This window comes from Syngnathus acus, chromosome 1 (assembly GCF_901709675.1).
Source record: "Syngnathus acus chromosome 1, fSynAcu1.2, whole genome shotgun sequence".
NCBI lineage: Eukaryota > Metazoa > Chordata > Actinopteri > Syngnathiformes > Syngnathidae > Syngnathus > Syngnathus acus.
The window spans coordinates 11064851-11089456 of record NC_051087.1 but is presented as its reverse complement, the minus strand read 5'-3'; the positions used below and the strand labels follow the sequence as shown (position 1 = coordinate 11089456).

The following is a 24606-nucleotide window of genomic DNA, read 5'->3' as shown; positions in this document are numbered from 1 at the left end:
CAAAACGCTTTACGGCTGACCGCAAACGCCAGTTCCTGACGTAAAGTCTTGTGAAGAGCTCTTACTTGGGTTCAGGTGAGTTAGAAAAGTCAAGTTTAGTGTAGTCTTTTTATCACAATTCTCCAGCAAAAAATAAATAAACGCGAAATGTGCATTGTTACATATTATTAAGTTCATTAAATATCTAAACCTTTACCCTTATAGTAATTAGATCTTCTTTAGCTCAAGAAAACCATAAATGTGATAATTAGCTTTATGCTATCCAAAATCCCGCAACCCTGATACAGTTTCTTTTGGAAGGCATGTAAAATTATATATATATATATATATATATATATATATATATATATATATATATATATATATATATAATTTATCAATTCAATTTGTTCATAAAGGTAACATTTGAAAGATGCCAGAATCAAGCACAAAGAACCACAACGAAGGTAAAGGATGCACCATAACACAATTTTATCTTGCTTAAAAATTTGAAGTATACATAACAATACTGTGCTGTTATTATTATGGTACTGAGACAAACGTTTTTGATTCATATACTTTATTTTTGTAGGCAGCGCAGATCCACCACAGCTTTCATCCCTCAGGACAAGGAAAAGGCCATCTGACAATCTTTCCTCTACAGATGTTGACAATACTTTTCAACAGGTAATCAGGTCATTTTTAAAAACACCCATATTCTAAAAAGCCACCAATAATTCATCATAATTCAAGGATACCAAAGAAAATAAAGTAGTAAGCCGAGCTGCACCTCTGTCTCCCCTCTGCAGGTATCTATTGTCATTTCTGTGCAAGATCAGAAAGTGGCACAATCCTCTCTGACCAAACTAGATGTCATTTCTGATGAAAACGTTGACCAGTCAGAGCTGAATGATCCTGTTAAAAAGGAACAAGAGACAACAGTCACACATCCCATCAGTGATTCTCAACTAGGGATGTCTCCTGTAAGGGATGATACCATGAGTGGAAAGGACGAGGATGAAGATCAAATGACAGAGAAATGTGACCAAATATTGTCTCAAACAGAGCAAAACCAGGTCTTTCCGTTGACCTCCAAAGACTCAGGTCAGTTATGTTCAACTGCTTTAGAAGATCAGCAGAGAACAAGTAATGGCCTTCAGTGTAATTTAGTAAGAAACCAAAAGGTGAGCCTTGGTGCACAGAGCAATGAGAGTATGGGTGACAGCAAAGATGACAAAACTGATACAGTGACGGAGGAGCCAACCAAAAAAAGGAAAAGGATGGGTATGTGTGGTCTGACAGAAAAGGAGCGAAGTCATTTTTTACAGATGACTAAGACTGTAAATGGACAGAACAGCAGACCGAAAGTTGAACGGCAGACATCCACAAACAAAGTTGACATTGAATCATCTCTCCTACCACCATCACTGCTTTCAACTCCGGTGACCATCACTGCAGAACTGAGGAAAGAAGAGGTACTGCACACCAGTCAGGATAGTGCAGTGGACAGGTTAGTCAAGAGGTCTTGTTTTTTTAACAGCTAAAGAATTTCAATTAAAAATACAGATTTTCTTTTTATTAAGCTCACATTCTCAAAAATATAGCGGGTCAAAATTTTATGGGGTGCACATTTACATTTTGAAGTGAAAAATTACAACAAGTCAGTCAAAGTCAAATGTGTTCCAACAAATAAGTCAAGATAAAGTGTAATGATGTAACATAAGTAACATGTTAAGTTTGTTTAATTTGTTTGTTAAAACACAGGCCGGTAACAGAGCTCCACATTCCTGACGCTCCCTGTAATGGGTGTGACATTGTGTGCAAGTCAAGTAGTTTGGACGGCGAAAGACATGTCTGCGAAGAGGGCTCAGTTCTTGCTCCAGATCCAACCGTGGACACCGAATCAGCTCCACCTGCAATGGGAAAGGAACATCATTTGGAGAAACCAAATCCCCAAGAAGTGGACTGCGAATCATTCAGTCTAACTTCTAGCGATGTGGAGGTGCAGTGTGTTTCTGTAGGAACTGATGAGAAGACGCATGATCTGCTTGGTGATGCTATGGACTGTGAGGAAGACAAAGCAGATGCGTTGTCTGTTAACACCCAAGAAGGAGACTGTCGTGTCAAACTCTGTGAAGTCATCCCCTCTGGCGGCTCAGAGACGAATAACATGGTGAGTAGTTAATCCAGTTTTCCTCCAGGGGTTAGCCGTTCAAGCATTGAGGCACACCCACATATAGAACCATAGTGGTGCTCAGTCATTTAGAGACAAAGTAATTTATTTCTTTTTTTACTCCTGGAAATGTCTAAATAAGTAAAAAAATCCCTTTAAGAGTTTTATTGTTTTACTTACTAGAAATGTTCAGTAGTTTCATTTCATTTAAAGTATTTCTTTTAAATTATAATCATGTGAAAGCCTGAAGAAAAACATGACTATGTTACCTGAGCCATGACTCTGATACTGTGGCCAATAAGCAAATGATCTTAAGTTTGGGCTGACATACTTTACTTTAAATTTTATATGAAAATAATTGTATTTGTCTTTATTTTTGTTGCACACAGCTTGGTCACGATGATGACCATTGCCCTGGTGCTGTGAACACAAAGCAGCCGCAAACCATAAACTCCAGTGACTCTCTTGGATCTGGGTGCTTCGATTTTGTCTCAGACTCGCAGCTCAACAACATCGAGTTGATGTAAGCAGATGTTTACTGTTAGAAATATGAGAATATAATGCAAGTCCATTTACTCCAAGTTCTTCATTGGACAGTCCTCACTGATGTTTGCATCATTCCAATACAAAAAGGTACACCACATGGATTTACATGTAGGATAAATAAGTTAGTTACTGCCAATGCATTTAGTACTTTGGACTTTATCTTTGTATTTCCTTAATCAATATTAAATGAGTGAATAAGTGATTTGTGTACCCACCAGTGACGGCCAGGCAATAATGGAGAAAGTTGTTAAACCCTCAAGCCATGAAGAAGATGCCTCTCCATTGATTTGTGGGCTCATTAAGGAACTCTCCTTTTTAAAGTTTGTCAATTTACCATTCCATTTTTCTGTGTTGTATGCATTCGTGGAAAATTTTAGATGTATTCTCTTCCAGTCGAACAATTATGGCTGCTCATCGAGAGATTGAGAACATGCGGCGTGGCAGCAAGAACACAAGGAGTTTACCCCGTTGAGAAGCAATCCAACTGAGTTCTTAAGTTGAAGGTCAATGTAAACGTTGGATCTATGTTACACAATTTAACCATTAAGTTCACTTAGTGTTAAAAAATTACATTTTGACACTTTTTTTGCTTTTCTGTTAATTTGTTGCAAAGTGGAACTGTTTTTTTCCAATTATATTTCTTATTCATGATGTAAGGTAGTTATTTTCCATCAGAACCAAAAGATCAATCACCAAAAGTGTTGGTTTTCACAACACACCATTTTTTATTTGAATACAAACAAAAGGCGATCCAACTGAGTTCTTAAGTTGAAGGTCAATGTAAACGTTGGATCTTTGTTACACAACTTAACCATTAAGTTTAGTCTTTAAAAAATTCCAATTTGATGTTCACTTTTCTGTTAATTTGTTGCAAAATAAAACTGTTTTTCCCGAATTATATTCATGGTGTAAGGTAATTATTTTCCATCAGAACCAAAAGATCAAACACTAAAAGTGTAACTTTTACAACACACCATTTTTTTATTTTAATGCACACAAAACACTATCTCAACAGAGCGTGTTAATTTTTCAAGGTTACATGCATAATACTGAAAAGAACATGCTTAATAATAAGATTTTTCACACACAGAGTTATTAGCTAAAAGTGAAAAGGGGGAACGTGCTTACGCGTTTTCTTCCTCAAACCATGCTGAACACATTTTAAAATGTTTGAAAGTTTCCAAGCGGGGCCTGGCAGCCAGCATGCTGGCAAACAGCATGAAAACCGAACACACCTCCAAAACATACACGTGCATGTTCAAAACGAGAACAACAAACAAAAAGCACACAAATGCACACACGTGTTGAACTAGTTCACAGTCAATGATAGATGACAAATTTCTGTGATTCAGTTGGGCGAAACCGGCCAAGTTGGACGTCTGGACGGACGTAAACCGAAATGTACGTGGGGTCAACCTTTGGGCAGAACCGCTTGGTGTGGGCATGGGCACCAGTGGCACCACACAGCGGACACGCGTACTTGCGCAAATACGGGCACAAAACTTCTCCAGCGAGATTTTTCAGCCAGTGAGATTTGTAGATCATTTCGGTTTCTCCGTTATGTTTACAAAAGCTGCACCTCATGGTTGCAACCTCCGGAGATGGAAGCTTGGATTTCTGATGACTCGCCATCTTCCTCCAGTGCTGTAGCGCACTTGTTATTCCTCCCAAACAAACTTGTGGCGGAAGGGCAGAATAAGTCAAGAGCTCCCGCTGGCTGTCGGGTGGCTGTCCGGTGGAGAACCCTCTGTTTATAAATCCAACGCGATCAGATGGAACACTGGTTTCAAAGTCGCGTCTACCTGCGAGTGCGTTAACGCGCAGGGAACCCAAACTCGTGCCAACGCCATATTTCGAATGTGGACCAGCGGCCACAGAGGACTGGATGGAGGTATTCGAAGCTTGGGCTTCTCGGACTACATCAGACAGACCCATGTAGTCTTTCCAAAGCTCAAAACATTTGCCATTATACTCCGTGAAGGAACGCTTCCATTCCATGGTGTTAATTGTGGTGTATTCAATAAGAACTGCTGCTCCCTCTTCGTCGTGTGGCCGCAATGGAGGAAAGAAAAAAAAAAGGGTGGCGCTGTGTTTGGCGCCAATCCTTAATTGCTAATTGAGGTCACGCTGCAACTGGGGCGGGGCGTGCAAAGGCAGATGAGCTGCCTTAGCCCCGCTTACTCTGTCAGTTTTTAATCAGCGTTGTATTTGCATTAAAATGAAGATCGTTCGCAAATAAGTCACGCCCTTCTCCCACCCTACTTCTTAGCAAATCGCCAAATTTGAAAATTAACTTACTTGGTGCGTCTGTTTTTATATACATACTATATGATACAAGTGCAAGCTTTAATTTCCTTTAATGAATAAAAGGTTTAATAAAAAAATAACATCTTGGAAAGTTTTATTTAAAAACATGCTGATTTTAAAATGGCCTTTGAATTCAGTCGCCTCAAAATGACTGATCCAAAGGTGGAGCTGGGTTTGCATGCATCTCGTCTGTCTTACTATCCCATCTCTCCGACTGATATGCTCCCTTTTTGGCTCTGCAGACAGCAAGCACATAGTTCACATAGTATACTACTACTACTAATATTTTTTGTATAATACAGTGGTTCTTAACCTGGGTTCGATTGAACCATAGGAATTTGGTGAGTAGGTCTCGGAGGTCCACCAGAGCCTCCACTGCGGTGGTCCGAACACACCTGATTTATCGTGTAAATTTGTGATGACGCATATCTGAACTGGTCTCGCAAAGGCAACAGCAGAAGTCACACTGATTTGCAGTTATGTAATTTGTTTTGAGTTCATGCTTTGTGTTGGTTTTGTACTTTGAAGAAGGTGATGTTCATGCATGGCTCATTCTGTGCACCAGTAAAAAACACTGTCTTGAATTTGGAAAAAATCATTTAAATTTTTTACTAAAGAGAGGTTCGGTGAATGCGGATATGAAACCGATGGGGTTCGGTATCTCCAACATGGTTAAGAACCACTGATCTAATATTTGCCACAACTCACTCATAGTAGACCATGAAAGGCTCCGAGACCCACTTAAGCCATAAAAGATGTACTTGACTGACCTGTGGTTGTATGACAAACTGAGGGCAGCATAGAGCTCTGGAGTACTGGGTGTTAAAACACTGACTCTTCCCTGATGGCATCCTGAAACCGTAACAGGGCTGGATTCGATGGAAGATGGGGAAATGGGAATACAGCCATATTTGCTATCAGGCCCCAAACCTGAGAAATCAACGACAGTAGCTTTTTACCTACACAAGCATGAGATGCAAAGTTAAGACTCAACTCAACTTTATAGAGAATTTTGCAGATGGTGTACATATGCAAGGCGTAATAGAATATACAGAGGGCTTATTTTGTGCACTGCATTAAAAGACAATAAGGATAATAGCAGGGTCTTTCTCATAAAAAAGCCACAGAGCTTTCGACTTACTAAGAAAGGTGCAGTTACTTTTGTCGCTTGCTTCTCTTCCACTACACAAAGGAGAATCATGTAAATACTGCTGCTTCAAGAGAGAGCCCTTCTGATTCTCAAAGTTCTGACGCTGTTGACACAAAAATGTGCATTTCCAGACAAATGGACAGAATTTCAAGTAGAGTTTGAAGATTGTCACCTCACGACTTAGGCGGATGGCAGCCTCTGTGAAGGAGTGTCTCTCGCTTTCAAAAGTCCGTTTTTGATGGTTGAAGTCTGCCCAGTGCACTTGGAGATGCTCCCATTCTTCCAAAAAGTAAGAATTACTCAGCTCAGATGGCATGGATGATTCAAGACTGTCCTAAAAAAAAAAAAAAGTACCATTAAGAGGTCTGCATGTCAAAACAGTTTTGCATGTGTCATTAGTCTACGTTATTGACAACAACACCTGCAGCATTTGCTGTTGTAGTTTTACAATTTGTTGACTCTCCTTCAGTTCATTTTCAAGCTGAGCCAAGAGTTTGTCATGGTCAGTTCCATCGCCCATGTGGCCTGCAGATAAACAGCAATTAGAATAAGGTTTATCATAGTAAATTATACCAGGAAGCAGGTGCACTTAGTCGATTTTTGTTCTCATCAAGCTGTGAAGATGCACAAGACAACAAAAATGAAGACAAAAGATTCTTCAAAGTTTTCACCCTCACGTTGAAGGTCAACCAGCCTTTGCTGCACACGTTTCCAACTCTGAACTACACCTCCTGTCACATGGTCACCAAGCACCGCCTCAGCTTGAGTTAACCTTTTGTTGCCGTTTGGGGATCCATTCATGTCGTCCTCAGCGTTTGACAAGGTCTTAAAAGAGAACAACGGACAGTATTACAATAACATCACTAACAGAATAATGGCTAGTTTTGAAGGGGCCTGGAACTTGCACTGTTGACAGACATATTGAGCTTCAACTGTCTGTTATGTTTTTGTGTGTTTCACAAGAAATTCACTACAGTAAAAATAACATGAAGAGTTTATAACCAGAATCCGATGAGCAGATATCCTAGCTTCTTCCATTTCTTTGTATTTCCTGGAAGTCTGGGTGACCCATGCTACCTCTAAAAGGTCAGTCAATGTACTAGATCAGACTACTAGCTTGGAGGAGTGAGCTCAAGTGTCGGAAAATTGGGGTAATGCGGCGTGCTGTGCTGCTAGCGTAGAGCACACACACTATACAGTAAGAGCAGTAAAAACAAACTAGATATTTTTTATCCTCTCGTCATGTATCTGTCACAATTTATGAATCGGTTTAAATGTTAAAAATTGTGTTCCCACTGTATGTCACCCGAGTGTACGCCAATATTGGGATACAGGGATTGATTTGAGCACCGGGTTTTGTCATCGATGGAGAAGTGTCAGTGACTCGATTTTACTTGTATTTTAACTTGCCAGTGTTTAAGAAAAAAAAATTAACAAGTATCGCCTTTTTCTTCCCCTCACTTGCTCCATGTCAACTCTGATAGCATGTAGTAAGGTGGTAAGGCTGTGTCGCAGCTTCATTGCTTCTCGGAGCTCCGCTTCTCTGCGCTCCAGCATCAGGCGCAGCGCTGCCTCTTCTTGCCTAGCCAAGGGAACGAAGAGACATCCACCAAAGTTTAAAGCAACTTCATACCAAACACTGCAAGATATGAGAGTAAAGTTTACTTTGCAGTGGACTGGGATGACTTCATTGACTTCATATTTTTGCCTCGACCTCCCGGTGGAAAGTTCAGCACCTCAATGGCTACAGAGAAAATGCTGAGAATATTTGACATACAGCCCACAAGCTGCAAATGGATTTTGATCATCTCACAAGGTCCTTTGTCCTTGTTTCTGTCAGGCAAATGAGCAAGTCGTTCTTTCATTCTGTTGCTTTGCTGCTCTCTGCGTCTCAGCTCAGCTTCATGCTGGTTGACCCTTAGCTGCAAACGGGTACTCTGGCAAAAGAGGGAGTTAAAAGATTAAGAAAAAGACAAATACTTTGTTCAGCCCACAATTCACCTAGCATAAAGGAATTGAAACTGAAAGCTTGCAGATAGTTCGTACAGAGAAACGTACACCTTACTTTGGCCCGTTCACACTTCAGCATGTCCTGGAGTCTAGCCACATGTTCATCCATCTCTTCTAGTTGCTCCTACGGGAGCAGATTTTACCAAGTGAGTTTGAAACCCTTCACCATACCTGACAGTGTCAATTAACTCACCCTTAGGGAATCTGTTTGATGGCGGTATTCCCATGAGGGGAAACTGTGAGTGTTCCGAAAAGAGTCTGAAGAAATGCCAGATGACATTGGTAACTGATGTTTCTTTAAATGTAAGAAGCAATATGATTGGGACTGGAACAGCTCCAGTCCCACCATGTGCCAGCCCACTGAGTTTGAAGTTGGAATAATTATAAACATATTGAAATAAAAGTCATTGAAGCAACCAAGGAATGAAATACTAAACAAAGTCAATATTAAAGAATACATAATGAAATAAATATTGAAATAAAAATACATTAGATATGCCATTATTTAATCCCATTTTTAGTTAATTTTGGAACTCTTGTCCCTGTATAAAATGGGCACCATTACCTGGTAACCGCGGCTTCTTTTCAGCTCTTGTCTGAGCAAGACTTGAAGCCATATGGGCGTCACACTGAGGCAAGTTAAATTTCACAAGTTTTCAAGACAGAATGACAACTGTAAGAAATAGTAACAACAGTAACACTTGTATTAATAAGGTAATTGGAAAATAAATGCCGGACAAAACTACAACAGGTTCCCATAATGTGTGTTGTCTTACCTTGAGGACTGCAATGTCCTCTGGTAGGTGCGGCCACTCAGGTGTTTGCTTTTCTACTAATCTGCAGGCAATGACAAGGTAGCTGTCACGTGAGAAGACGGTGGCCACTGGAGATCTGGAATGCAGCATTTATTCCAAAACGGGAGTGGCTGATGGTGTAGGCCGGTACACTTGTCTTGTGTGCTGACACCGTGAGTTTGATTCCCACATATGTGAATGTGTGTGAGTGACTAAAAAGAAATATTCCGAAGCCTGTAAATTACAGTATAGAGGACTAGCATTGCATGCAAATCCATAGAGATCCATTTTGCCCGTCTCAGCCTTTTTGGAACATGTTGCGGCATCAAAGTAAAAATGAGAGAATATTTGCAAAAACAACATAACGGTCACCAGTTGAGGCATTTAATATCCTGTCTTTATAGCATATTCAATTAAATATCTATGCATTCTGTTTTTATGTTTTACACACGTACCTAACTTCAAGTTCAGCTTTGTAGATAAAAATGTTCAGATTTAACATTTAGTAGTATAAATTGCTCAATGGCTACTTCTCCTTTAATCTGGACTGTTTTCCTGACATTTTGGTACTTCCATGGGCATAACAAAACATCTGACCTATTTTTGTTTAAAAAGACAATTAATGATGATAAATTAATTTAAAGCAGTAAATGAATGTTAAAAGTCACCACAAGAACAAAGTTCCAAAATATAGATTTCAGATGTCCAAAAAGTGCATTATCTTCACAAGTTGCTTTTTGTAGTCAGTGACAACAGAATGGTTCCAAAAACCCAAATAAAAACAAATTGTTACTGTGTGAAAAAGAAATTTAATTTCTAAAATTGTTGCTCACAGTAGCAAAGACAAGGACTATATAGGGTAACAGTAGTAAAAGACCTGGTCGCTTGGCATAAAATTCCATTGTGGAAAACAGCTCATGCAACAGGTCAACTTCAGCAAGATTCATTGAACAGGAACATTTGGATGTTTTCAAAATAGCTGCTGTTTGGCTATTTGCATATATTAAGTGATGTACAGTCAGTTATTATTCAAATGGTATAAGGCATGTGTTTGTAACAGGGTACAAGCTAATAAAAGCAACAACAACAAGCTATTAAAAAACATTTAGATCTGCACCATGTCATAGTGTGTCAATAGTGAGAACATAAGCATAGCTATAAATATCTGAAAAGTGGATCACAACTTAACCACAAGTTCAATTCTATGTCTGTAGTGTTTGAATAAGAGTATCCTGTATAACAGTACTGGGTTTTAAATTAATACCTGGCTTTATCTACGGCATTGAATATAAAATAATATGTTTGGAAACCAAATATCTAGCAAAATGAAGAAATACTTTAAATGTATTAGTTATATTGGTGCGATTTCATGACTATTTTTAGACTCCACAAGTTTGGTGCAGCATGAAAGTGATTCATGGATTGTTTTGGCAAAACAAACCCCCCCCCCGAATCCATCCATCCTTCCTGAGGTCCAGGAGGGAGCTGCTGGCAGAACTACAGCAACATTAAGTAAAATTGAAGACAGCCTTCGGTATATAGATTCAGAAATTATTCATTGCTCTTGCCAAACTAAAAGGGAAGAAAAAAATAGCAAATGTTAAAAAATGCACAGTTTCCTAAACATGTGTGTCTTTGCTTTCCTGCACAAGTTGACTACGGTAATTTTGGAAATGGGATGCTTAAGGACAACACAAATAGCATTTGGAATGAACATACTGGATAAGACTTGTTGCACTGTTGATGGTTGTACTAACTAGCAGAAGTTAAGAAATGTTTTAAACTAGCACCCTAAATGAGGAGCGAATATTAATAATGAATAGTTTTCAACACCAACCCAGGGGAAGAAGAATTAAGGTGAGAATTTGAAAAGACCACCTTAACATTCTATGTGTGCAATTTTATTTGGTGGATAAAAAGCAAGCTGCAACACGTGCTTCGATCTTCGTATTTGCGTAACAACAAACTACGAGAGACGATTCGCCAGTGTCACAAGTACAATATCGGTTATTTCTAATGTGTATGAAATCAAATACAAGAACTACCTCAAACATTTATCTTTATAAACATATAGTATTTGGCTTTGGTGAACAGGTAAGCAATTTACTAGATCGCACAAAATGAATACATCTCTGGCAATGTCACTTTAAAAGTAAGCATTATCATGTTTGAGAAGGATTATTTTTGACACTCCTGTATTTGATCTCAATAGATCAGCAGCAGCCATATCTAAAATTTTGTGTAATCCGTACATGACGTGCTACATTTTACGTGTTGTTTCATTGCGAGTTTCCCACTACGGCTACCTCAGAACAGGGAGCAGGACTTTGGTGGTCGAAAGGGATTATCGCTGGAGGGCACACCGACCAGGAGGGGGTCTTTGGAGGCATTTTGCAGACAGAAGTTCCTCAACTCGGCAGCAGCCTGAGACACCTGCGAGTCACATACGACGTCAGCATATGGTGAAAAAAAGAAAAAAAAAGCTCGACGTCACGCAAACCGCAAAACCTCCACACAACAACAGGCCTGGCTGTTATTTGCACACAATTTGCATGCAACGGTACAACAGTATGCGTACAGTGTTTACAGACGACTATTTTCACGTGATTAGCGAGTTACTGACGTGTAAGAAAAGTAACTTCACCACACAGTAAAACTTGTGTTAACGCGGTACTTATTACAAAGTTTTAACGCTCGGTGGCAAAGTTCAAAAAGAGCAACAGCGTTTAGTCCCCCTTAACCTAAGATTTCGCTCTCCTCCATGTAAAACTGCAATGTGGGAAGCCTGTTTAGTCCCCAGACTATCAGTTTGTCTCCGCCATTCAGCAGTCGATCGCTTAGCTTGTTGCTCTCTTGGCGTTCGTGTCCGCGTCGGCCGCTGGTACCTTGATCCTCCGGATGCTGGCCTCCAATCGGAGCTGCTTCACGGCCCTTTGAGCGACAATTAAGTTGTTGCTGGCGTTGTTATTGGACATGACGAGAGATGAGGGTAAGAAAAGTCAGGAGCGCTTTATGAGTAGTACACGTCTACCAGCGAGAGGAAATTGGTCCAAAACACTCGTAAGCATTTCGCCGAATGGGATCCTTTGGCTGCAGATCGTCCCTCCCAGCAGGGCGTTCTAATTGGTTTCCTGCATGTCAATCAAACTCCTTGTAGAAACTTGGACATCATGGTGCGTGTTGAACACGTCAGTGAGCAAAGGACTGACCTGACAATAATTTGATGTCTTGGTTCATCGCCAATAATGAAATGCTGAAGTTGAAACTTGAACGGGATGTTTATTTTTGCGGAGGTGTGTGAAAATAGACCCCTAGTGTCCCCATGCAAGAATGATAAAACATGCTGCAATAATCTGGAGTGAATGCAAGCCACTAAGTACTATTCTCAGTGTTCATCAGTACTGGAGAAGAAAATTCTTAAAACTTGCTTTGTAATCTGTGCACACACACAAACACACGGGGAGCAAGTCAGGGGTTTCATTTACTTTAAAATCAATAATAATATTATACTACAGACAGTAGAAGGGTACATTTTTTGTTATCGATGTTGGAATGTAAATAGTCTGTCTATAGTCTACAGAAAGAGTCTCTGTATCCTGGGTGCTGGTTTCTGGTCTCTGAATCGTGCATAAATCTAATATATATATATATATATACTATACTATACTATAATATATATATATATATATATATATATATATATATATATATATATATATATATATATATATATACTCACGTCCTGCACATACTATCAAATTGTGACAAAATACACTTACCTGAGTTGGTTATTCAGTATATTTATTTATCAATGGAAACAAATGCAGACAGGCAGATATATGTAATATGCTTTTATTATAATTCTGTAACGGTTTAATTACATTCATCCATGATACAATTATCCATCCATCCATTTTCTGAACCGCTTAGTATTTTATATAAATTTAATCTCACCATTTTGCCTATTGGAGTTGCTGAATGATAACTGAGTAGTTGAACAGATGGGCAGCGGGGTGGAAATGGTTAGCACGTCTGCCTCACAGTTTTGAGGTTTCAGGTTCAATCCCACTTCTGGCCCTCCCTGTGTGGAGTTTGCATGTTCTCCCCGTGCCTGCGTGGGTTTTCTCTGGATGCTCCGGTTTCCTCCTATGCATGGTAGGGTGATTGAACACTCCAAATTGCCCATGAGTGTGAGTGCGGATGGTTGTTCGTCTCTGTATGCCCTGCGATTGGCTGGTAAATAGTTCATGGTACCCCCCTCCCCCCCCCTTCTCCATTACTGCCCGATGACTACTACTGCTTCAGCACACCTGCGGAACCCCTTTCCCCGGGGGCAAGCAGGATGGATGGATGGATGGATGGATGGATGGATGGATGGATGGATGGATGGATGGATGGATGGATGGATGGATGGATGGATGGATGGATGGATGGATGGATGGATGGTCAAACAAATTTATTTTTTGACAGCATGTCACTGAGATGATTTCTCCCCTAATAAAAAAGAAAGAGGAAGGAAATAGGAAACATTTGTTATGTATTCTATTTAGTCAACATAAAGCTTGATCCCTGAGTGAGTATGCTTACAAATGATCGGGCCAATGGTGAGTGGCTTCAACGGAGCAGAGTTTGAGACAGAGCGTCGGGCTCTCCTTGTGCAAGGCTACACGACGGACCATGGAAGCATATGAAAAGCAATAGCATAACATCAGAAACAAGTGGTTAAGAAGCAATGGACATGGAGTTGTTATGCTGTGAATCAAATTGAATAGAGTTTGCTACTCACCGGAATGCAAGAGTACCTCCTCCGGTCACACAGGCTGAGGCTACAGTGCAGGTAAACATCTCGGTATTCCCCCTGAAGCAGGAAGAACAAGGCAGCAAAACGGGCCCGGAGGGATGAGCCGCTCTCAGCCACTGACACTTGTTGGCGGTCAGCGGGACATCTAACAGGCCAAGGGGAGATCAATGGTTAGCTTCACCTTTGAAACGTATCAATCCACTGTACAGTCGTCCTTAATGAGCAGGCGCATACTTGTTGCGGATGAGAGAGTATTGCTCGGGGTTTGCAGGGTTTGGGGAGTGGGAGGCGAAGCAATCGTCCAAAACAACTGCCAAGCTGGGATCTTTTTTGTCCACAGAGACCCCCACATACAATGGTGAGCCCACTGGAAGGACCACCGGACCAGCTGAATAAGGCTCTGTATAGTTGGAGTTACGGAACAGGACCATGGAGGCTCTGGCTTTGTCACCTGAGCCAACAATACCACCTTCCAGGCTGTCAAGAAAGAGCAATTATCATGATAGTCTCTCTTTGCTATTACTCACCAAAAATGTACATTGTCTATGAGACTTACATGAATCCTTATAACGGAAAATTATCGCTGATTAAAAATACAGATACTCTGGATTCTGCCGTTAGCTTTTAACAGCAAGGAATATGCACAATATCTACAAAATAGAATTGTTTTTATGCTTTACCTGACAAAGAATGTTGATACTAATGCACTGCAATCTACATTAAAACATTTTCCCTACTACTCACTCCAGGAACGGCCTGACGACAGCATTCAGCCTGCTCTCTGTGTCCAGGGGATAAGCACACGAAAAAGGAAGCTTCACAGCGGGAGAGAAGGATCCGTTGTTCAATGGGTAGAGGAATAAACTGTTGGAGTAGATGGCATGTGTGCGGTTGGTCTAAAAGAAAAAAAGTAGTCATTACATGGGATGAAGTTGTATAATTCTTGCAGACCTGACATGTAATCCATTATTAGCCAAGTTGTATAGAAGCCGTTTGAAAAAAAAGTGGGACAAAAGTGTGTGTGTCAAAGTGTAGTGTTTCTGTGTTTTTTTACCGTCAGCACGTTTCCGCAGGCATTTGCCCTAGCGTCAGCCTCGTACCACACAACATCACCTTGCACCCTGACCCTTGAACAGTTGCGGACCGCCAGGTTGCCAGAGAGCGGGTTGTAACCAGCGCTGGTTATGCTCGCTGAATTCAGGCCCACTTGGATTTTGTCAGGGCCACAAATAAGGTGAGAAGGTCTGAGTGACGGTTCCTTGTCTAAACAAAAAAAATATATATATATATATGGGTTCATTAATTCCATTGTATCATAATGCTAAATCGCAATAGAAATAAAAAGCTACCTTCGCAAACAACACCGGCATCCTCCCTGTGAACACAGTTGTGTCTCCCAAATCCGGGATGTCTGCAACTTGTTATTGAGGTTTCATTTCCAAAACAACGGACATCGTCCAACCAGATGGGTCCGGTTCCCTGTCCAAAGGCTGCACTGTGCAGTGCTGATTGAGCCCTGCCGCAGTCCAACTGTCTGCACACCACGTTGGCGTTGGGGAGGTTCCAAATGTCGTCGCACACAGTCCCCCACTGTCCATTATGGTAGACCTCAACTCTTCCGGAGCAGCGTCTCCCAGAGTTGACCAGTCTCACGGGTGAAGCAGCTAACACAACAGCATACCCAAAAAAGTATTTTAAAAAATGTTGCATATTTTGGAACTGTCATGGCAATTCAAACGCGAGTTGTTACCTTCACAAACCACTCCAGCATCCTCATTGTGGCCACAGTTGTGCGATCCAATCCCTTGGTGGCTGCACTCACCCAGCTTTGCTTCACTTCCCGTGCATCTGACATTGTCCAGCCAAATGGGCCCTCTGCCCTGTCCAAAGTGGGCTCTGTTGGGGGCCGCCAGGGCCCTGCCGCAGCCCAATTGCCTGCACACCACTTGCGCATGCTTCAGGTCCCAGATGTCGTCACATACTGTCCCCCACTGCCCACGGTGGAAGATTTCCACTCTGCCGGAGCAGGAGCTGTTACCACCGTTAGCCAGACGGACCTCCCCCTCTTTTCCTGGCTGCACTGGTGTTGTTGCTGTTGTTGAATGTCTGTGAGCTTCTGTCGTTCTCTCAATGGCATGAGTTGTCGTTTCGGTGGTGATTGTTGTTGGCTCCATTCCAGAACCATCAGGTTCGGGTGTTGTAAAATAACTTGTCTCATTTACCTCTGAAAACCAGAGTCCAAAAAGTTGTGTTAGATTGAATGACTTTGCAAAACAGTCACACCAACACACCCATTAAAACATCATTTTCTTTGTACCTGCGCAGTATGCCCAATGACAGGTGGGAGGCTTCACAAGTTTGTAGACGTAGTAGCTGGAAGCTGCTCTCGAGCAGAGCTTCACGTGGATGCGTTGTGAGTTAAAACGGCAGCAATCGTCACTCCAGGTATTACACACAGGACGAGTTACTATGACATCAGACTGTGTGGGATGAGGTTCATTTAGTGAGATGGTGATATGGGTTCCGCACTTGAATCCATGGACACATCCCTCAGGAATATGTGCGTCATCTCGTCCGAGAAATAAGCGATACCAGCCTTGCCACTCAACATTTCTGTCACACTTTGCAGGTGATAACATTCCATGTTGTGTCGAACGCCAGTCATCATTCAGGACGGTGTAGCTCTCACAGGGGTCAGTGCATGTATTTCCAATGCAGTCCATCCCCGCTGGACACGTTATGTTTCCGCAAAGGAACTGGACCGATTGTGAGGAAGGGCCGGATCTGGAGCGTGCGGCCGGAGCTAGGCATTCATAAGAGCCCGGTGTGTTTTGGCAAAGAACCAGAGGTGCCGTGCAGGGTGAGTCAGGAAGCGAGCACTCGTCAGTGTCCACGCAGCCACTGTCGGGTGCCCACTCATAGCCTCGCTCACAACAAGAGCCATCGGCGCACGCTAAGCGATTGTAACAAGTGAGACCATCGCCAACAAAGCCATCTTTGCAGACGCAGGAGAAGCCGGGAAAGTCGTCGCCTCTTATCTGTGACTCTTGGCACGTTGCTCTTTCATGGCACGCACCACAGCTGGAAACAACTATACCTAAGAAGAGTAATTCATATTGAATTGCATTTTTCCACAAGAGGCTTTAAAAACACAACTCACAAGAAATAGTGCGAAAAATGTTGGTACAATTTGAAGCTTTGAAGGTGTGACAGTTCACACCTTCATCTTGCTGTAAGTTAGTTGTCTTGTCAATTGGAACATTTTAGCACTCAATCAACTTGAAATTAGGCATTGTTTCAAAATAAATATGGCCCAATAGAACTAAACGAATGTACATATTCCCAGCAGAAATGTGGAGAAACATTTTTGCACAGTTTTACTATTGGTACCATTTCAGTCTTTGCACATATACATAGTACCTTAAAACAACCTCTGATGACTTTATCTATGCACTATTGAAAGGGGTACGTTTCCTAGAACGAGGTTTTTTCCCCTACGTTCTTGTACTGTATTTGATTAATTTTCTTTGAATGACTTGCACTTTTCTGTAATTCTGTGTGAGAAGATATCAAACCAAAATTACAAAACTAATATCAACACTGTACCTGATCCTCTTGTCATGAGCTGCAAAACCAAGAACAGTAAAACTTCACTAGGTATCCCCATATTGGCCCTGTGTTGACCTCTAAGAGAAAGAAAACGATGGGACATAAAATGTTAGCTAGATCCGAATAATAAGCAATCTTGATTTTGTTTTCATTGTGCTGCTATGCATAAAAATCATTGCTTTGCTTACCTTGTTCGCTTGACACGGAGCGAGTCCAGGCGCTGGTGGTGATGTTTCAAGTGAGAAAACTCGAGAATTTATAGGCCAGATTTTCGATACGAGAGGGCATACAAAACTGTTATTTGTCAAACACAAATGGTTCCTTGACAGCTGATTCGGATGGGGAAATTCCAAGGAAATGTTACATATTAATAAAAACTATACCCACAAAATAGCCCTCAAACAGAACTCACCCAGAGTCAACAAACTTTTATGGTAATCAATGAATGTCAGGCAGAGTTGAAAAGACAACAGATAGTGATAAATGTAGTTTTTATATTTCCTTGTTAATGTTAAGCAAATACCAAAGTATAGTATTACACAATATGTGAATAAAAGTTTAGTTAAAAAATGTAACAAATGAAAATGTGAAATAATTATACATTTCTGTAGAAATACTAACAATATTATAGTTGAAGTATAATGTCACAATTTAGAACTAAAGTACATTAAAATGATTGATTTATAGCTTTTGCAATGATCATATATGATAGAATATCACAAAACCAAGAACTTATCAAGAAAATATCAAATGTATTGTAGATACTACGTTAATAAAACCCAAAACAGTTTGCCTACATTTCTAGAAATGAAAATATTAATAAATTAATAAAATAATAAATATGGAATATTATGTATGATTATAGTCCAGTATATAGTATATAGTCTAGAAATGAAAATATTAATAAATTAATAAAATAATAAATATAGGATATTATGTATGATTATAGTCCAGGATGTTATTATATTAGATATATGTATTTATTTGTTAGGATATAAGCCTGCATATAATTTCAACAAAAGTATATAACTCTTATTTTCTCACACTTCACAATACTTTTATAATTGTATATCCATATTTATTTATTTGTCTATTTATTTTGACAGATACAGGCTTTCATTTTTTTAATGGAATTGTTTGGGTATGGTTTTAAAAGCATAACCTTTCTAAGCCATACTGCTATTGTGTTTCTATTGACTAAATATACATATCCCTAACCCTCTTAAAATAGTGGCCTGAGTCATTCACATATTTTGACAAAAAATGTTTTTGCCTTAAACATCAACTCAGTATGCTGGCCACGTCCGCTAAAATCGGCTACAATCTTAGTTAAACAGATCATTTAGTTCTAACACTGAAATAACGTTATGAATAAATATAATCAGTATGTGGTGTAGTGTTTGGTGTCTACTGAAAAAAAAATAACAAAAAGAGCCGCTCTTCGTCAAATATTTTTTCTCCAAACATAAAAAAATAAATGCTTTCACACTTTTTTTTTTTCACCGTGGTTATGCAATAGTTTGTCTTAATAATTAAATAATAGCACACTCCTGAAGATGTTTTATACTGCATAGCTAAGGTAAATAATTAACTTGGTGCTTTATTCTACGCTTACCCAATATAAGCAATCATTTTATAACAATAAACTGCACTTACATATTCCGTAATGTATTCTATAAAGCAAGCACTTACCGTAATTTGGGTACAGTTATGCAACAACAAACACATTATCCTGAGGTTGAGCCAATAACCGACAAAAGACTTTGACTGCAGATGATGACAAATGACTTGACTTGCAGTTCATAAATATTGTAGGATATATTTCTCTGACTGTCTATTGATTACAGAATGAAAGACTGTCAAGGGAATTCAATGATTTATTTGATAAAATGTTATACAATATGTGTTTGAAGATAATTGCTGAAAGCATGTGCAAATACTGTTATGGAGACACTAACTTATCACCAAGCACGAAACCAGCCTTGCGCATCTCATCGCATGGAAAACTCCGTGATGCTCTGGTGAAATATACTATACCACTCACCAGAGGCTTTCAGCAAACAGATTTTAACAGTTTAACTAACATGTTGGTTAACATGTTGGCATGTGTAGCCTAAACAAAAGAAAGATGCTAGACTTAGTGGTATTTGAATAATGCTTGTGATTGAGCAGGTTGTTGTTTCAATGCATTCAGGGGACAAGTCCACAACGCTTGGGAGCAGAAACAATAACTCGATTTTTAACTATTTTGAAGCCTCATTTTATAGTGATTTTTTAAGCAATCAAATTTGGAATGAGCTTAACAACACTCTAGTTTACATATTGACATGAAGATTTAAAGAAGGCCAATTAAGTTTATTTAGCATACCTACAATGAAGCTCTGTTAAATCAAGTCAATTCATCCATCCATCCACCGTTTGGCATTCTACGATTAATGGCCCAATTATCAAAATACTAGCTAAAAGCTAAATGACACAAAAATCTCTACCTTCTTCCAAATTCTAAGCATTGTTTTTTCTTAGGTTTGTTCCTGCTTGTATTCTGAATGTATTGAGTCTTGTTGAGCATTTCTTTTAATGTACTGCACTTCTTTTTGTTTGAATAAAAACGAAAAGACTTTTTTTCAGAATATGATCCTTTATTTTTAAAATGATTTGTTGATTATTAGTCAGAGATTGGAGATGGAATTTTGTGATAAACGATCATGTCGCAGCACGGTGGAATTTGTTGTTAACACGTACGGCTAACAATCAGGAGGTCAAATTTCCGCATGCTTGAGTGGATCTTCTCCGGAATCTCCAGTTTCCCCAACCTCCAAAGAACACCAGATGCCAAAAAATGTGCTTCTCTGGTTAATGAATTACTCTGAATCACCCATGAGTTTGAAAGAAAGCGTGAATGATTGTTTGCCCATTTGTGGCTTGTTTTTGACTGCTGAACAGACCAGGGTGTATCTCACTCCTCTAATTGATCCCCTGAAGATTAAAAAAAGAAAAGAAGAAGTAATTGAAATTATTTCTATTTTCTCAGTATATACTAGCTTAATACCTGAGTGAGAATACTTACAAGTGATCGGCCCAATGCTGAGTGGCTCCATTACACCAGAGTTTGAGACAGATCGGTGTACTCTCCTTGTGCAAGGCTATGTGGTGGAAGAATGTAAAAAGCAATAGGAAAGCATTAGTATATTTAATTTGGCCCTAAGTAATGAGAGACATGGAGTTGTTATGCTGTGAATCAAATTGAATCGAGTTTGCTACTCACCGGAATGCAAGAGTACCTCCTCCGGTCACACAGGCTGAGGCTACAGTGCAGGTAAACAGCTCGGTATTCCCCCTGAAGCAGGAAGAACAGGGCAGCGAAACGAGCCCGGAGGGATGAGCCGCTCTCAGCCACTGACACTTGTTGGCGGTCAGCGGGACATCTAACAGGCCAAGGGGAGATCAATGGTTAGCTTCACCTTTGAAACATATCAATCCACTGTACAGTCATCCCTAATGAGCAGGCGCATACTTGTTGCGGATGAGAGAGTATCGCTCGGGGTTTGCAGGGTTTGGGGAGTGGGAGGCGAAGCAATCCTCCAAAACAACTGCAAAGCTGGGATCGTTTTTGTCCACAGAGACCCCCACATACAATGGTGAGCCCACTGGAAGGACCACCGGACCCGCTGAATAAGGCTCTGTATAGTTGGAGTTACGGAACAGGACCATGGAAGCTCTGGCTTTGACACCTGAGCCAACAATGCCACCTTCCAGGCTGTCAAGAAAGAGCAATTATCATGATAGTCTCTCTTTGCTGTTCTACAAAATAGATTTTTTTTACTTTACCTGACAAAGACTATTGATAGTAACGCACTGCAATTTACATGAATACATTTTCCCTAATACTCACTCCAGGAACGGCCTGACGGCAACATTCAGCCTGCCCTCTGTGTCCAGGGGATAAGCACACGAGAAAGGAAGCTTCACAGCGGGAGAGAAGGATCCATTGTTCAATGGGTAGATGAATAAACTGTTAGAGTAGATGGCATGTGTACGGTTGGTCTAAAAGAAAAAAAAAGTAGTCATTACATGGGGTGAAGTTGTATAATTATTGCAGACTTAACATGTAATCAATCCATTACTAGCCAAATTGTATGGAAGCCGTTTAAAAAACGTGTGTGTCAAGATGTAGCGTTTCTGTATTTTTTTTACCGTCAGCACGTTTCCGCAGGCATTTGCCTTAGCGTCAGCCTCGTACCACACAACACCACCTTGCACCCTGACCCTTGAACAGTTGTAGACTGCCAGGTTGCCAGAGAGCGGGTTGTAACCAGCGGTGGTTATGCTCGCTGAATTCAGGCCCACTTGGATTTTGTCAGGGCCACAAATAAGGTGAGAAGGTCTGGGTGGCGGTTGCTTGTCTAAACCAAAAAATATATATATATTATATGGGTTCATTAATTCCATTGTATCATTATGCTAAATCGCAATAGAAATAAAAAGCTACCTTCGCAAACAACACCGGCATCCTCCCTGTGAACACAGTTGTGTCTCCCAAATCCGGGATGTCTGCAACTTGTTATTGAGGTTTCATTTCCAAAACAACGGACATCGTCCAACCAGATGGGTCCGGTGCCCTGTCCAAAGGCTGCACTGTGCAGTGCTGATCGAGCCCTGCCGCAGTCCAACTGTCTGCACACCACATTGGCGTTGGGGAGGTTCCAAATGTCGTCGCACACAGTCCCCCACTGTCCATTATGGTAGACCTCAACTCTTCCGGAGCAGCGTCTGCCAGAGTTGACCAGTCTCACGGGTGAAGCAGCTAACACAACAGCATACCCAAAAAAGTATTTTAAAAAATGTTGCATATTTTGGAACTGCCATGGCAATTCAAACGCGAGTTGTTACCTTCACAAACCACTCCGGCATCCTCATTGTGGCCACAGTTGTGCGATCCAATCCCTTGGTGAACGCACTCACCCAGCTTTGCTTCACTTCCCGTGCATCTGACGTTGTCCAGCCAAATGGGCCCTCTGCCCTGTCCAAAGTGGGCCCTGTCGAGGGCCGCCAGGGCCCTGCCGCAGCCCAACTGCCTGCACACCACTTGCGCATGGTTCAGGTCCCAGATGTCGTCACATACTGTCCCCCACTGCCCACGGTGGAAGATTTCCACTCTGCCGGAGCAGGAGCTGTTACCACCGTTCGCCAGACGGACCTCCCCCTCTTCTACTGGCCCCGCTGCCGTTGTTTGTGGGGGGTTGGGTCCGGTCGTCTCACCATCGAAAGTTGTTAAAATAGGTGCTGATGTGGAATAATCTTCAGGTGCTGGTGTGGAATAACCATTTTCAGTAACCTCTGGAAAAAAAAAAGAGTTTTGTTGTTCATGAATAAATATTTTCAAGAACATTGTCATTTACATCAACTGACTATGAGTGTCCATATTGTGTAAAATGTTTTCAAATGGAGCAATACCTGCACAGTAACCAAGATAGCACGTAGATGGCTTCACAAGTTTGTAGACGTAGTATCTGCTAGCTGCTGTAGAGCAAAGCTTGACATGGATGTTGTGAGAAGCAAACTGGCAGCATTCTCTACCCCATGCGTTACACACAGTACGACTTGCAATCACATTCGACTGTGTTGGATGAGGTTCTGTTATCCACAATGGTGCATGGGTTCCGCACATGTTTTCCTCTATACATCTGTCAGGTATACGTGCACTGTTGTGCCCAAGAACCAGACGATACCAGCCTTGCCACTCAACATTTCGGTCGCATTTCGCCTGGTTAGAATTATTATATCGAAACTGTGTCGAACGCCAGTCATCATTCAGGACGGTGTAGCTCTCACAGGGGTCAGTGCATGTATTTCCAATGCAGTCCATCCCCGCTGGACACGTTATGTTTCCGCAAAGGAACTGGACCGATTGTGAGGCAGGGCCGGATCTGGAGCGTGCGGCCGGAGCTAGGCATTCATAAGAGCCCGGTGTGTTTTGGCAAACAACCAGAGGTGCCGTGCAGGGTGAGTCAGGAAGCGAGCACTCGTCAGTGTCCACGCAGCCACTGTCGGGTGCCCACTCATAGCCTCGCTCACAACAAGAGCCATCGGCGCACGCTAAGCGATTGTAACAAGTGAGACCATCGCCGACAAAGCCATCTTTGCAGACGCAGGAGAAGCTGGGAAAGTCGTCGCCTCTTATCTGTGACTCTTGGCACGTTGCTTTTTCATGGCACGTACCACAGCTGGAAACAACCGTACCTAAGAAGAAAAAAGACTTTTTTTAAGTCAAAAGAATGTGATAAACCGTTGTGTGCATATGACACCACATCGTGTTCAAAAAGTTCTCTCCCGCCTTTAATTTATTCACGTCATTTTTGCAGATTTTCTATCGTGACCCTAGCAAGTATAACTGGTATAGAAAATGGATGAAGCACGCCAAAGAGGCATAAATGATATACAGTAAATGGGAAATCAGAATTATAATTTTGCTTTATCAGTACAGAGACGTGAATGTAGCTTTTAGAGCAAATCAGGCTTTTGAATTATGCAGCAATGTGGCTGCAAAGTCGCTAGAGAAGCTGTTTAAATGAACTTTTGGTGGAGTTTATTAACTCCCAAATACTGTATATTTAAGTAGTATCTGCATTTTTTGAGGACATTTTGATGTTACAATGAATCAACAGTAAATCTGCCGTACAGTCAAAGTCAAACAAATAATATTTCAAAATTAGATTTTACAATTTTCTGCCAGGAAAAAAAGATTATAAAAACTGTATACCTGAAATCATTCCGGTGTTGAGCAGCAGGATTAGGGGCAATAACACCCCTCCAGACATCATCATTATGGACCACACGCAGAAATTACTGAAATACATTTTTCCAAGTTAGACAAATTGCAAATGTACAAACCGAACTTTTTTTAAGATTCTCCAGAAAAACAATAGTTGTTTTTGAGTTACCTTGAGAAATGAAGGAATCCCTGGAGCTGTTGATAATGTTGCAGGTGACAAGAGTGTAGGAGAATTTATACTGTAAGACAGCTATTGGTATCAAAAGATCATACAAAGAAATCTTTTGTCCCATAAAACATAGGTCCTTGACCCCACTGATACAGAAGGATTGGTAAATATGATAATCAAATAAAACCAGCAAACCAAGCATAAACCCACATTACACATTACAGAAATTCGATTTAGGATTAGATTGAAAAACACACCAGTGTGATAAATGAAGCTTAGTCGTTTCACTCAAGAGT

The 24606-nt window shown here is 40.8% G+C and overlaps 5 protein-coding genes across 5 annotated transcripts; 1 reads left to right on the top strand and 4 right to left on the bottom strand.

Moving 5' to 3' along the window:
• Positions 1-32: 32 nt before the first annotated feature.
• Positions 33-3598, top strand: LOC119116016. The gene is made up of 8 exons (XM_037241076.1): positions 33-75; positions 399-446; positions 572-666; positions 789-1489; positions 1744-2152; positions 2542-2675; positions 2917-3018; positions 3092-3598. The coding sequence occupies exons 2-8, from the start codon at positions 413-415 to the stop codon at positions 3168-3170; spliced, it is 1554 nt and encodes a 517-aa protein (XP_037096971.1). The 5' UTR covers positions 33-75; positions 399-412; the 3' UTR covers positions 3171-3598.
• A 29-nt stretch (positions 3599-3627) lies between these two features.
• On the bottom strand, positions 3628-4759 carry nanos3 (nanos homolog 3). Its single transcript, XM_037245695.1, has one exon. The coding sequence runs from the start codon at positions 4694-4696 to the stop codon at positions 4019-4021; it is 678 nt and encodes a 225-aa protein (XP_037101590.1). The 5' UTR covers positions 4697-4759; the 3' UTR covers positions 3628-4018.
• A 304-nt stretch (positions 4760-5063) lies between these two features.
• On the bottom strand, positions 5064-9070 carry si:ch211-286b5.4 (afadin- and alpha-actinin-binding protein). The gene is made up of 13 exons (XM_037250070.1): positions 8942-9070; positions 8731-8794; positions 8359-8423; positions 8221-8289; positions 7969-8092; positions 7821-7899; positions 7617-7737; positions 6827-6980; positions 6577-6680; positions 6328-6489; positions 6147-6258; positions 5776-5935; positions 5064-5241 (listed from the first exon to the last, which is right to left on the bottom strand). Exons 1-13 carry the CDS (start codon positions 9068-9070, stop codon positions 5148-5150), a joined length of 1437 nt encoding a protein of 478 aa, XP_037105965.1. The 3' UTR covers positions 5064-5147.
• Positions 9071-9748: 678 nt separating this feature from the next.
• Positions 9749-12044, bottom strand: si:ch211-286b5.5 (uncharacterized protein LOC100003596 homolog). Its single transcript, XM_037245931.1, has 3 exons — positions 11845-12044; positions 11266-11392; positions 9749-10531 (listed from the first exon to the last, which is right to left on the bottom strand). The coding sequence occupies exons 1-2, from the start codon at positions 11932-11934 to the stop codon at positions 11267-11269; spliced, it is 216 nt and encodes a 71-aa protein (XP_037101826.1). The 5' UTR covers positions 11935-12044; the 3' UTR covers positions 9749-10531; position 11266.
• A 1195-nt stretch (positions 12045-13239) lies between these two features.
• On the bottom strand, positions 13240-24386 carry LOC119121946 (deleted in malignant brain tumors 1 protein-like). The gene is made up of 21 exons (XM_037250059.1): positions 24311-24386; positions 24130-24215; positions 22824-23609; positions 22260-22706; positions 21859-22173; positions 21564-21772; positions 21262-21413; positions 20884-21126; positions 20635-20794; positions 20437-20512; positions 17558-17624; positions 17367-17446; positions 16078-16857; positions 15511-15984; positions 15110-15424; positions 14815-15023; positions 14505-14656; positions 13995-14237; positions 13746-13905; positions 13547-13622; positions 13240-13453 (listed from the first exon to the last, which is right to left on the bottom strand). The coding sequence occupies exons 2-21, from the start codon at positions 24191-24193 to the stop codon at positions 13434-13436; spliced, it is 5028 nt and encodes a 1675-aa protein (XP_037105954.1). The 5' UTR covers positions 24194-24215; positions 24311-24386; the 3' UTR covers positions 13240-13433.
• Positions 24387-24606: the final 220 nt, after the last annotated feature.